Source organism: Asterias amurensis, chromosome 4 (assembly GCF_032118995.1).
Source record: "Asterias amurensis chromosome 4, ASM3211899v1".
Classification (NCBI taxonomy): Eukaryota; Metazoa; Echinodermata; class Asteroidea; order Forcipulatida; family Asteriidae; genus Asterias; species Asterias amurensis.
Window position 1 is genome coordinate 21,491,007 of NC_092651.1, and position 14,152 is coordinate 21,505,158.

A 14,152-nucleotide genomic window follows, 5' to 3' on the forward strand; every position below is an offset into this window, starting at 1 on the left:
GTACTTTTTTTAAATGTCCACAGATTTACATTAAACAGGGTTTGAAGATAATGACAATGGAAAGCTTCCCTTCAAATATCTAACTGAGGTTCTGTAGTTTTTGAGAAATCAGTAAAACAAGTCACAGAATATTTTAGCATGTAAAATCCCATTAACCAGTTATGGTATTATACCATAATCATAGCATAACTGGTAAATAGTAAAATTTCAAGGGAAGCTTTCTACTACCATTATCTTCAAACTGTGTAAGTTTAATGTAAATCTGTGGACGTTGTTTTTTGTGTTAGGAAAAAGTACATAGACCCTTAAAATGTGTGTGTACACCATAGAGTTAAATTATAAGAACTGACATAAATATAAGTTGACAAAACTGGCATCGCACAGCCTGTGTTTGTGCGGCCATTTTGTAAGTTGACAAAACAGCATCGCGTAGCGTTCAATAAAAACTAACTCCAACGTGCGTACAGAATGGCGCGCGCGTGTCTCCTTGCAGTCCTGTCGCGTTTGTGCAAGAAGCATCACAAGTGCGCCCTCTAGTTCTTATATATAACTCTTAGGGGTACACTCAAGTGTGTAGTATCATTCTGGGTGCGTTTTCATGGTCGTAACCAATAACTGTTTCGGTTGAAATAGCCATTGGTTGTTCACTAGCCATTGATCGAAACAGGTATTGGTTACAGCCCACAAATCGTGCCATATATTTCCTTGCATTATTTGTCAATCCAATGAAATCACTGGGTTTGTGTAAGACCGAGTGCGGATAATAAAAAGGGGACCAGTCTTAAATTATTCCAGCGCAACGGCGTGGATCATTTTAGTCTTTCTTTGTTGATTAAATTTCTTAAATACTTTAGCAGTTAGTCATTAACAATAATCAGTAGGATTTTAACAACTGTCAATCCGCTTAAATAAATACATGAAAAAATATAATTAGCTGTTGCAAATTGCTTACCAACCAAAAAGGACCTATCATGGTATTAATGCATAAAAGTATATAGCCTGGTTTCGACCCTAGATGAGTCTTTCTCTAAAGCTTAAAGACCCTGGCCCTCTGCTAAGGTCAAAGTTCCAGGCTATTTCTATTTTTTTGAAACTGGGTAAATTTTAACATGTTTGGGTTTGAACAAAGAAAGCCATTTTTAAATAAATACATATTCACTGACAAATTGCATAGATTTTGAATGAAAGAAAATAATAAATATTCGCAATTCAATCTGTTGAGAGTAGCCAAGATATACTTGAGTAAGTTTAACTACTTTCAAAATTAATCCACTTATTGCACTCTTTGATACAAACAAACTTTTTCTACAAGAAGCCTAAAGAAATATTTATATCCATGTGTTTTGGAAGAAACTGCTGCAATTTAAGTTAGATTTGAAAATTAAAAAATTGTTATTTTAAACTGATTATTAGTGAGGACTGCAATAGTAAACTGATTATGCTTTACATGGGATCAGGCATACCACCATAATCACAGTCCAACAATTTGGGTGTTGGGTTACTATGGTGTTGGACTGTTGACTGCACTAGTAAACTGATTGTGCTTTGCATTGGATTATGTATACTACCCAAATCGGAGTCCAATAGTTTGGGGTTTTGAGTTACTGAATGATAATGGATTTTGTTGAAGTGAGGAAGGATCCTAGTTCTCACTCGAGGAGTTGGGGCTAAAGAACCAACCTATGAACATTTCTATGATTTGTTGTTTGGATCCATTTAAATACTAGAAACACGTTTATGTAATGATTTTAATTTGTGAAATGAACCTTCCTGGAGTGGGCTAGAAGACCAGTCTTGGTTGTTCCATTCCCCCACCTCCTCCACCACAGCCACTCGGTGGATCATTTCTGTCGTCAAAGTTGCGATTATTTGACGAATAGTTTTCCACACCTTGAGATGTTCTTAGAGCTATCGTGCGGGCCTCCAGTTCTCGCTCCTTGTTTTAAAAAAATAAATGAGATAAGAGAAAATTATACATCTGTGCAATCAAAGCGGTTTCGTTGTTGATGATGATGATGGTTGACCAGCTCTTGCTGCTGGCTTTTACAAAATTAAACTTTGAGTCTTATAGCCCAATGAAATTTTTAATGATCTTATTTGACCAGTGAATGCTAAACTAGTGGAGTTCAAATACTCCTATTGACTGTTGAATGCTGAATCAATGGAGCATTCATTTTCAAGATAAAATTGAATGCAGTGGGTATTAAAATGAATGGATTTTTGTTGAAATTAGAAGAGAAAACCTATACATGTATTTATCTAAATTTGTACGTTATGATAATCAGCAACTTATTTTCATGTTCTTACCTTCAGATAGAGAGCATTGTCCTTATTAACAGCTTCTTGAAGATCCTTTCTCAAGGGTTTGTCCCGTGTCTCAACTGCTGGCATTCCGGCTACAGTCTGGTACCCCAACTGCTTAGCAGATTCAGGCACTTGTCTGTAGAAAAGAACGTATGCAGTGTCTTTGGGAAAGCGCTTAGTCACATTACCAAAGGAGTCGTAAGATGAGAATGAGACCCGACTATCGTTAAATAGATACCACTGATCCGGCAGGAGGTCAAGTTCTTCAGGTTCTTTGCCCTGGTTCTGTAGTTTACCATCGCCAGCTTCGGGCTCTTGCTGGGAAGCTTGCTTAGATTTCAGTTTAGGATCGGTGAAGAAACTTGAATTCCTTGCATAGCAGTAATAATGCCCACTTTCTGATGAGACACCAGAGTGTACAATGACACCACACAAGGCAAATTGAAATCTATCCTCGTCCCCTTCACAAGGTGTACTGATGCTCTCGCTATTCTGCCGCAATCTCTTTGAGCAAGGAGCATCGTGGCTCAGGTCGCCTACATCCATTCCTGTCAATACTTCCCCGTCCATATCTTCATCTTCATTTGCATCTTTGCTTCGATGACTCAACACCAAGTTCAAGACTTTGGGAAACTTGACGTCTGCCAAGATCTTGCAACGTCTCTGTGTCTTGACATCGTATGAGAATCTCATTAGAGTCAACACAAGTACTTTAGGAGCCTTGGAGATCTCAATGCGTTTCTCTGCATCCCTGAGACATTTGCATTTCTCGCAGTGGTACTGATTATCTCCCGTTAAGAGTTCTGGAGTTAGATAATGGACCAGGAGTTCCTCGAGAGTACTCGGAGATGTTCCAGAGGATTCAATACCCTCTCCACTTTGCCCTGGTCCTGACAATATGTCTTTAACAGCCGATGTAGAAGCAGCAGCCCCACCATTTAACTCCCACTGTTTACTCCCTGAGGCAATCTCTTCCTGAGCTAACCTGTCGGCAGCCAGCGCAAGCGACTTGTTCCCTTCGTCTTTGTTGAGACAGCTCTCGCCTCCACGCATGCTGCTAGTTGTATCCGATCCGGGAAAGGCAAGAGGGATATCGAAGAATGCTTCCGTTCTACTCGATACACTATTACAGGTTAAGCAGCAGATGCGAGTGACTGATTTTCCTGCAAAATAGTTCTCAACAATGGATGGCCCTGTGTTTGGTTCAGGTACTGTTTTCTTGGCCTCGGCATCAGGCAGCTTTGCTTTAGTATCTACAGAAGCTTTAGCATGTCTCAAGTCTTCCATGTTATCTGCTGTGAATTGAGATTCTGGAGGATGAATGTCCTCTTTCGGAGAGCAAACCGGATTCCCATGTTCAGACAAATTACACGGATCCAATGATATAAAGGATACATCACTTTCAGTTTTGCCTTCTGCTGATTCCATTGCTGTACCTCTGCAATCGACCTCTTGAGTTTGACCTACTTCTTTCATTTCTTCACTCGCACCATCTTCTTGTCCATCGTGTCCTCCATCCTCCATATTAACGTCCTCGTTTCTTAACTGGGTAGGAACTGAAGATGAGGAGTCTGCATCTGGTTTTCTCTTCTCCGGTTTTCCTGACTCTGGAATCTTCTTCCCCGTCCCATCCTCTCCTTCCTCTGTCGTCATTTTCTCCTCCTCCAGTTCCTTTTTGTTTGCAGTCTTTCTCCTCATTCGGTCAACCTTCTCTCTGGTTCGCTGCACATCTGCCTCAAATTTCCGGATGGATTTTTCCTCTTGTTCGATCCTGTCAAGGAGGTACTTCAGAAACTCGGAGCAATCTTGTTGTGTGCCTGTGGTGAACCAAGGAGGCCGTGAAGCAACAAGAAACTCTTTAGGAGAATAGGCAGCTCTCTGTTAAAAACAAAAAACAACAAATGAATAATCAAATAAGCGCTCGTACATGTTTGTTTTCCCCTTATATAAAACTGTTTTCCTATTATAAGTAGATTGCTTTGGTTTTTCCCCTTTTCTTCAAATATACATAGTACATTCTGCGTTCAATACCTGTTATCTTCAAGCAAACTTCAATCATCTATTGTGATTGGTCAGTCCATGGCAACAATAGTGTGCTATATAAATGACAAGTGTTTATAAGTGCAATGTTGAGAATATTTTCATCAGCTGAAAGAGGAAAATTCCATTAAACGTGGCTTGACTAGTGTTGTTTAAACTCCACATTTTGCACTGTTGTAAAGCTTCAGGCCAGTTTGCTTGATGATAAATTTTTCAAAAATATGCGCTCATGGAATACAAACACATATAGTACATATGCGTCCAATATCCAATTTGGCCTTTTTAGCCTTGTCGGGGTTGGATAGTACCCAGAAGCAAATTTCCCCCATATGCAATTTGCACTTGTGTGATAAGATATAGTAATATCAGCATACACTTGAAAAAATGATGTTGAAAGAACATATCAACATGTACTTTGTTTGAAAAAAAATGTATACTGTTTTATACTTTTCAGTATTCCCTTAAATTTATAAATCATTACTGAAGTCATTTATTTTTTACTGGCACCATGTCCTTACCTGTGTGTGAGCCAAGAATGCGAAAGTACTCTGCAATCGAGCAAGCACACATTGAGGACTGTATATAGGACATGCCATTATGTCTTCATGAAATCTGAAACAGGATACCAAAAGAAGGCATTAATATATTTAGAGTAGTTTACAACTTATTAGTTTAGAATCATTGGTACATGTAGATTCACAAGTGGAAACTTTGCTGTGCATACAACCTATGCAATAGTGTTGGCTCTGGCTTGAGCATAGGCTCTAATGGGGGTTTACAATGGCTGATGAAGCCGTAGCCAGTTAAGAAAACACATAACGTACTGCATTAGTGTTACAGATAAAATCAGGGTTAACTATTCCATCGTTTAAAGGATAGGTCATACCTAGATTGATTAATATTGGTTAATATTGATTAAAATCTAATGACCATGAAAAATAACTTGGCGAGAAACACTACAGCTGTTGATAGTATAAACTGTTTTGAAGAAGGATTCCCTTTGAAGTAACAAGATTTGGATAATTGTTCACCAACAAATATTGATTGTATCTGAAAAATGATTCATGCATCTCAGATTTCAGAGGGTTTGTGTCCATTCATGATTGCTGTGGCCAGAGATGCTGTTGGTACCAGCTGTCACCTCGCTAAACATGGATGGATTTGATTGTTCTTGAGAGAAAGTTTGGTTTGATTTTTCTCAGCAAGTAGACACTGTATGGGGCTGAAACTTTCACATGTTACTTTTATTGTATCTTTCTTTAAAACTCTGTCTATAAATCAGCTTTATGTTGACAAAAACAAGCCAATGACCGTACATTTAAAGTTTTGAAAACAAAATGTATTTGTGAAAACCCACCCACTAGTCATGAATAGAGCTTGTAGTACACTATTCATGTAGCATGTATTTCCCAAGTTGACCAATCCAGTCTTGCCCGTTTCTGACCGAGGAAGGAACCGTGTTGAGAAAGTAGAGTCTGCAGATGCTCCAGAGGTCCAAGCACTTAGCTTTAGAGTCTCTTTCATGGCTTCCTCTGTAGGTCGAGGAATGTCCTGAAGAAATGATCAAGGAGAAACCAAGTCAGTTTATTTATTAGTTTACACTCATTGGTAGTTTCTTATGTAGAAACTAAAATGTACATACAGTTTATGCAACACAGTTGACTCTGGATTTGCATGCATTTCATGTGGGATTGCATGGTGATCACTTTCACATCCAGTCTTTACTAAATAACAATCTCTACCAGCCGTGATGGATAATGGTGGCTTCTTATATAGCACTCATATCTGTCGCTCAGTGACGCTCAAGGTGCTCTGACGTTCAGTTTTTTCCTGCAAGGTATTGTGGAGCTATGTTTTTGAAGTATTATACCAATTCCTTTACACAGCACCATGTAATAATTTACAAGGTGCTGTGGCGCAATATGCAGCCAATCATACTAGGAACACTGGGGTGAACCCCTTCTCTTTCCAATGAAGGAGAAACCATATTAGTTGATTATAGCACTGCATGGTTTTTACAGTCAGTCTTTACTAAATCACAATCTGTACCAAATAAAATGTTGATATAAAACAAAAACCGAAATGTTAGTTTCATGAGAACTTGGGGCTCACTCTAGTCAAAGTGCCTAATCTGTTTGGGTTCAAACATGGGGTGAATAAAACACTTCAAGGTATTAAGCAGACATTAACTAATGACCCTTTACAAAGTTGTGACCTTTAGTACCTTGAGAGCATCTAAGACTTGTTCATAAAGATCAGGATAGCCCGCATGTTGATACATCAGACAGTAGACCAACTCGGCAATCTTCTGATTACATTCTTGACTGGACGGTGACTTTTCTGCCTTCAAGCGCTTCATTAACTCGGGTACATGAGCAACAATCTATGATAAGTGCCAAAAAGGAAAAAACAATTGTTATTATTTGAGAAACACTGTTTGTAAAGTAAAGCAACACTAGAGTCATTAGTGGGGGAAGTGCTTCTCTGATAATTTCTCAATAAACAAATCCACTGGAAAGCAATGTAGTGCAAATCCAAAGGATTGATCATTGTACTTCAGACCTTATCCCTAGTCACTGGCCATTTATTTTATTCATAAAACCATCTCGGCTCCCTGGGGAGTATACAGCCTGTGCTGCCAAATCTATGTGCACCAAGCTAAATCAATCACAATAACCATCTCTGCCCTCACTGTGGAAGTGTCGTGGCCGAGCGGTTAAGAGCACCGAATTCAAACTCTGGTGTTTCTGATCAGCAGAGTGTGGGTTCGAATCCCCAGCCGTGACACTTGTGTCCTTAAGCAAGACACTTAACTATTGCTTTGTCCTTTGGATGGGACGTAAGGCCGTTGGTCCCATGTGTTATGTAATGCATAAAAGAACCCAGTGCACTTATCGAACACAGAAGGGGTCCGACCGGCAGCAAATTGCGCCACAGCACCTTGTAAAGCATTACATGGTGCTATCAGAATTAGGTCTCATAATTCAAACGTAGTCCCACATCTTGCAGGAAATACTGTATGTTACAGCGCCAGGAGCGTCACTGAGTGACGGACATGTGCACTATACAAGAAGCCACAATTATTACTATTAGTACCCATACCCTTGGATGTAGAGAAGTAATTCTATTTAAGTGTCGTGATCAAGGACACAAGTGTCATGAATGGGATTTGAACCCACAACCTCGATGACTTAGCCACCAGTGCTCGAGTTCCATGCATGAAACCGCTGTCACGACATGCCAGTTTCCTTGAGTTTGAGGTTACCTTGTGGAAAGCTTCTGGTGAATGCTGGAAGCTAAGCAGCATGTGCGTCAAAACTGGCAAGGCACTATCCCTGATGACTGGGAAACATAACCTCACAAACACCTGCAGAAAAATTATAATGTAATTTAAGAATGATTTAAAAGCGATCAACAAATTGTGAGGAAAACACGCAAAATTCTTGGTCCATTTTCAAAACATGTCAATCTGAAATCGGTGTCCATTAATGGGTGACAGCACATTCTCTGTCTGTTTGTGGTTACATGCTGTAAACTGGTGGTTGGCAAGGTTGTGTGCTTTTATTAGTTTAGCAGAAATGTGCTTGAGCCAAAGGTATGGTCATATCAAATTGGTCGAGAGGATTTTACAGGGTGTGTGTACATGATTCATATTTAAGTTGAATTGTTGCGTCACTAATCTACCAAGAAGAACTACCAGCAAGTCGGTGTGCCTTTTGCTTTGTGAATCAAAAAACTTTGCTCTTGTAGTTTCTGCCAGCTTAAATATCTGCAAACAAATTTTATAAAATTGGGCCCCAGTAGTACAGAATTATACTGAAAGAACTCTGTTTACCTTGTTGACACAAGCAACAGTCACATTAATCAGAATGCTGAACTTCTGTGCCAGGGCTAGATTCTTCAAAAATGAAACGATCCATTTGTCGATGTTCTGAACTCTTGGCCATGACAGCCACTCGATCATTCTAGTCAGCGCAGTGGTCATTCTCTCATCCACGATGGACATATCAGAAGCTGCATTCTTGGTTACCATAGCGATAAGTTCCACGGGAACATGCTGTACGAGTGCACCTAGGGCGACTGATGGAGGATGAATTTCTCCTGAAGGTAAGGTTGAGATAATGTTAAAGACGGCTGCGAGTGACGGGATAACAGTCGTTATATTCTCATGCCAGACATGATGTAACAGACCACCAACGTGAATGACCCCCTCCAAGTTGTGTTTCATGATAGCTTCAGTAGGAGCGACTTGCATGGCACCAATGTTTTCAATGACGGCGATGCAAAGTAGTCCGACAGCAGTTCCTTTAGGTAGACATTCCGGAAACGCCAAGAGAAGATGACTGACTTCAACTACCGTGGCAAGATCAGTGTGTTTCTTAAGTAGCGTCACAACTTGCATCTGTACTATCTTAGCGGCTGTTGCCCTATTTTGAAGCATCTTCATTCCCTCATGGATGAATCGAACTGTTCGACTCGGATGCGGAGTCTCGGAGCTGAGGATCCCAACAAGAAATCTGCGGTTGAAGAATTCTTCAAATATGGTTTGATTGTGTTTAGCCCATGCATGAAATAGCTGACGACCCATGTCTTGTAAGAAAGTGGACTCATCTTCTGTTATCCAATGAGATGAGATATCAAGGAGGGCAGTCACTAGTTCTTCTGGAGGAGCTTTATTTGCTGAATTGATGACTCTTTCTATAATCGCTCTCTTGACCCCTTCAGGATGAGTTGAGGCAGCAATTCCTAGAAGAATCTTATCCATCTTTGAAAGTGAAGGCCGCTTTGGGTTGATAGTTCTTTAATAAATAAAAAAACAAAGCCAAGGTTAAAACATTCCACAATATATAGTTAATTATAATATTTGTGATTAAGAAGAGTTTCATCTTTTATGTCACAATTAATTTGGGCCACAACACAAGGTCTGATGTGCTATGATTTGAAACATTGTAAGGTTGACTAACTATTAGTAAGTAGACTATAAACTACTCAATTGCTACAGTACCTCCATGCTCGAAGTAGAATAGAAGATGGGACTAAAATTGTCAGTAGACAAACATTAACAAGTTCTTATCTGACCAAGGTATTTTCCCAATTTCTTTAATCTACCCAATGGCCTTGGACTTCCCGCTAAAAAAATTGTACAGTGCATAAAATGATAAAGGTCCATAAAACAATTCTACACAAGATTTTGACTAGATAGATACCATAAAATGGCGTTACTGGACTGTGATATCAAGTAAATGTCTGTCAATTTTCTTTTGAAGAAAAAGATGCTGGATTTTGATCCCAAAACCAAAGGGATATGAAGTGGAGTGCCAAATATATCATGTTTTGTTCTATTTTATTATCACAATTTGTTTGGGGATAGCTTTTGTATTAGGAAATATCTGTTTTAAAAATGTACATCTTTTTGTTGTTGATTTCCAAATTAATACAGCCTAATCTGTATTTATAATGTTAAAGACAGTGGACCTTATTGGTAATTGTCAAAGACCAGTCTTCTCACTTGGTGTATCTCAACATATGCATAAAATAACAAACCTGTGAAAATTTGAGCTCAATCGGCAGGGAAGTTGCGAGATATTAATGAAACAAAAAAAACCTTGGATAACTTTCCGTATGGCGCCACCACTTTTTCACTCATTTTTACAAAAAGGGATATCTCATTGAGGTAAATTAGATACTATATTATTTCATATCGAATGAAAAAGTGGTGGCGCCATACGGAAACTTTTCCAAAACCTTGTCACATGAAGTTGTGTGCGTTTAGATGCTTGATTTCGAGACCTCAAATTCTAAACTTGAGGTCCCCAAATCAAATTCGTGGAAAGTTACTTCTTTCTCGAAAACTATGTCACTTCAGAGGGAGCCGTTTCTCACAATGTTTTATACCATCAACCTCTCCCCATTACTCATCACCAAGTGACTTTTATGCTAATAATTATTTTGAGTAATATATACCAATAGTGTCCACTGCCTTTAAAACAACTTAATTTTAATTGACCAAATTTATGTAGTAATATTTAAGAACCACTATTAGCACTAATTTAAAAAGTAAAAAATATAGTTTAATTATGAAATTGAAAAACTTAATTATTAATCAAATAAATCAATCAATGACACTGCAAAATTTTTGATGTCATGAGATTTCAATAAGTGATTACGTGAAGTAAAACATGACGCCTTTTTTCTTTTCAAAGAATAAAGTAATTATAAATGCTAGTCATGATCACGCTAACAAACGCATACAACGTAAATAACTGAACTCCCTCCTCCAATATGATACTGTATGATCTGAAGTGAACGACATTGCCATTGGCATGATCATTATATTGTTGAATTGATGACTTGACTGTGCAAACAAAGCAGAGAGACAAAAAATATCAAACATAAATACACCTAAATCATTCAAAGAAAAGAAAACTTTACCTTATTTCGGTGGGCAATGACTACGTATATCTCTTTTAAAAAACAACTTAGATTGGTAAAATTAAAACCATAATGCACGGAAATCCGAGAGCGACGACATTTTAGAGAAGATTCCCTTTAATACTTTATGTAGCTCTTGAGGGCGCTACTGCTAAAGGCTCCGCATAAAACAAAAAATTATGCAGGAGGGCGGGGGAAGCGGGGGAAGTGGGGGCGATAACAATCGAAAACCATTTTTTTCACAAACAATGATTTTTTATTTATTTATTTGTTCATTCCTATAAACAACAATACAGTAGGGGCATACTACTACAGTAAACGTCAGAATTACGAAAAACAAAGGAATGTGAGATACAACACAAACGGCAGGAGCGACTGCCGCCAAAAGGCGAACTCAAACAGTAGCCTTAAAAAAAGTAAAGTAAAAAAGAAAAATTATGGCGTAGTCGGCAGGATTCGAACCTGCGCGGGGAGACCCCAATAGATTTCTAGTCTATCGCCTTAACCGCTCGGCCACGACTACTCATGCGTAATGTACATGCATTTGATCATCAGTGCGTAATAATATCCCTAACACCGCGCGCCACGTATACATACACCTGTGTCATAATCTGTCCAGAGATTCCGCCTCCATATTTTTTTTATGGGAAATTACGTATAGGCTGAAGGAGGATGTTTCAAAAGAGGGCGCTACCAGAGGTAGTTTGTACACACTTTGCCGTATTGGGGACAGAATTTAGCTGGTGCGCAACTTTTTTTCTTTCTGTTCATCAATTATTGCCACTGTCTTACTCGTAGTGCTTTTCAATGGGGAACATTTTTGAGGATGGCAATTTCACTACAGGGGAAAATGTGGCCAGTGCTTACCACACCAAGCCTCATCACTGGGAAAGCTGCACTCGAACCCACAGTGTGAGTTTGAGTTGTGATGACTGATCTAGACTTATCTTAGCAACAGGCAGGTTTCTCGCAAGAAACAATTGGAAACTCAGTAAATGGTGAAAACAAAAACCAGTTTCCAGTTATCATACGATTTCAATTTGGCCTATTTCAGAACAGTGTACGCACTCAGGGCACTCACATTTGGCGATTGTCAAAGACTACGCTACTTCGGGCAGAGGAAGCTGTTTCTCACACTTTTTACTATCAACAACCCTCATTGCTCGTTGCCAAGGAAGTTTTTATGCTAACAATTATTTTGAACAATTACCAATAGTGTCCATCCCCAATCCACCATTAAATACATAAACTGACAAACCTGTAGAAAATTGAGATCGATCGGCCATCTGGTCTGGGACACGAGAAATTTGTGAAAACCCGAACACATTACTTTTGCATGGCATCGATGAGTAAATCGCTCACTGAGCGATAAACTCCAAACAGGAAGTTAGCTTTACTTATTTCTCATCAAATAACACAGACAGAAACTGTAATGTAATAGTTTTATGTACATTAATTTGTACATCTGTGATCTATTGACGAGTTTGTTCGTACCAATTCTGTAATTTTCCTTTAATTACTGAACCACTTTTAAGCCTAATTAGGCCCCTGCATGTAAAAAAGAAAAAAAAAATCATTAAGAAATTTGGTGTAATCAAAACGACAGTGTTTCTTCTGTTATGGTACATTCTGTTTTCCCTGTTTCCTTACAAACACCATTCCAAGCAGACAAAAATTGTAAAAATGTACCTTTTGACCCCGACGTGATTCGAACACGCAGCCTTCTGATCTGGAGTCAGACGCGCTACCATTGCGCCACGGAGCCACAATTAGTGAAAGTGATTTTATAAACGTTTTTATATCTGACTTCATTTCACTGTGGACCTTGCAGATGAATACACCAGCCGATTATTGTGTGTAGTGATGATGAAATGTTGCCATGGAAACCGATGGCCAACACAGAAAACACCAACCTCATTACTTGCTATAAATACCTGTTGTAAATGACTCGCATTATAATATGAAATCATATGGGAAACAAGAATATTGTTTTTTAGACTATAGGTTTAGTCCCTGTTTTGTTCATGAAAAAAAATATGTGCAGTAATTTAACTTGTACAAAAATTACCAAACAATTTCAAAATGTTGTATTCACTGAGCCTTCTTACATATTTATTGACATTTCGTATGCTTTTTGTGTGGAAAAATACCATGCAAGGGAAATTTGAACCCATTAACGTGATTCGAATTTAAACACCATCTTCTGCAGTGTGACAAAGAGTCAGATGCGCCAAGAGTCTGTAGAATTTTTTTACAGGCATAAAAACCACAAGGAAAAACCACAATTAAAAAATGATGATTGATCTCGACGTGATTCCTCGAACACGCAACCTTCTGATCTGGAGTCAGACGCGCTACCATTGCGCCAAGGGATCAATGAATACAAAATTGAACTTTTTCACAATAAGATTCTGTTGGTTTTCTAACTAAAATTAATAATAATTTATTGATCCTGACGTGATTCGAACACGCAACCTTCTGATCTGGAGTCAGACGCGCTACCATTGCGCCACAGGATCAATGAAAACCCAATTTAAATTTTTTCAAAAACGGATTCTGTTGATTGCTATTAACTAAAGTTAATAATAATAATTGATTGATCCGGACGTGATCCGAACACGCAACCTTCTGATCTGGAGTCAGACGCGCTACCATTGCGGGATCAATGAAAACCAAATTTCATCTTTTTCAAAGATTCTGTTGATTGTTAACTAAAGTTAGTTATAAATTGATCCCGACGTGATTTTAACACGCAATATAAGACGTGCTAGCATTGCGACGGGATCAAGTCTTCTCGATTGAAGACAGAGAATGAAAAGCGGGGAAAAGTTTCCCGCCCCGCCCGTCAATCAAAAAAAAGTGTAGTAATAATAGTGGAGGTTCACTGTTACGTTTATTACTAATTCTACATAGAGAGCAAGGAGAACTTTATGTCGGACAATTCCGTAGACGAGTTATTCAATTAATTGCCCCCCCCCCCCAAAAAAAAAGGGGGTGACGAAGATGTGAAATGCGAACAGAGATTGAGGCTTTTATTTACAGTGGACAATGGCTAGTGTTTTCGTGAACTTCGGCACGTCCAATCTCACGCCCCAAGCAAACCGTCTGTGGCCGAGGATAAATCCGAAATCGTAGAGTTGTGAAATCTGTCAGTCCCCCCGCCCCAGAAATGGTAAAGCTACTCATTCCCGGAAGTTGTGTACAAAGCAAGTCATCATTTACAAGCTTTTAACTGATAAAACAATGTTTTGGCCGTTGTTATTGGTGATTATTAATTTTACTAGAAACGTCAAGCCAGTAGAAGAGCGAACTAATTGTACTCAATGCGTCAATGGTCATCAGTGGCCGAAGTCTAAATGTATGTTAGCCAATCAGA

General features: G+C 38.8%; 1 protein-coding gene and 3 non-coding genes across 4 annotated transcripts; all 4 read right to left on the minus strand.

The window, feature by feature from the left end:
• Positions 1 to 586: 586 nt before the first annotated feature.
• LOC139936523 (ubiquitin carboxyl-terminal hydrolase 38-like) lies at positions 587 to 10,892 on the minus strand. The gene is made up of 8 exons (XM_071931359.1): positions 10,777 to 10,892; positions 8,180 to 9,143; positions 7,610 to 7,711; positions 6,569 to 6,727; positions 5,702 to 5,895; positions 4,863 to 4,956; positions 2,308 to 4,182; positions 587 to 1,936 (listed from the first exon to the last, which is right to left on the minus strand). The coding sequence occupies exons 2-8, from the start codon at positions 9,107 to 9,109 to the stop codon at positions 1,781 to 1,783; spliced, it is 3,510 nt and encodes a 1,169-aa protein (XP_071787460.1). The 5' UTR covers positions 9,110 to 9,143; positions 10,777 to 10,892; the 3' UTR covers positions 587 to 1,780.
• A 325-nt stretch (positions 10,893 to 11,217) lies between these two features.
• Positions 11,218 to 11,299, minus strand: Trnas-aga (transfer RNA serine (anticodon AGA)). Its single transcript has one exon. It is a non-coding gene; the product is annotated as a tRNA-Ser (tRNA).
• Positions 11,300 to 12,469: 1,170 nt separating this feature from the next.
• On the minus strand, positions 12,470 to 12,541 carry Trnaw-cca (transfer RNA tryptophan (anticodon CCA)). Its single transcript has one exon. It is a non-coding gene; the product is annotated as a tRNA-Trp (tRNA).
• A 682-nt stretch (positions 12,542 to 13,223) lies between these two features.
• On the minus strand, positions 13,224 to 13,295 carry Trnaw-cca (transfer RNA tryptophan (anticodon CCA)). The gene has a single exon. It is a non-coding gene; the product is annotated as a tRNA-Trp (tRNA).
• Positions 13,296 to 14,152: the final 857 nt, after the last annotated feature.

Coding starts and splice junctions, on each gene's coding strand:
- LOC139936523 (XM_071931359.1), bottom strand. CDS start 9,109: ATGGATAAGATTCTTCTAGGAATTGCTGCCTCAACTCATCCTGAAGGG. Junction 4,957..5,701: donor GCTCTATTCATGACTAGTGG/GTGGGTTTTCAC, acceptor ATCCTGTTTCAG/ATTTCATGAAGACATAATGG. Junction 4,183..4,862: donor CATTCTTGGCTCACACACAG/GTAAGGACATGG, acceptor TGTTTTTAACAG/AGAGCTGCCTATTCTCCTAA.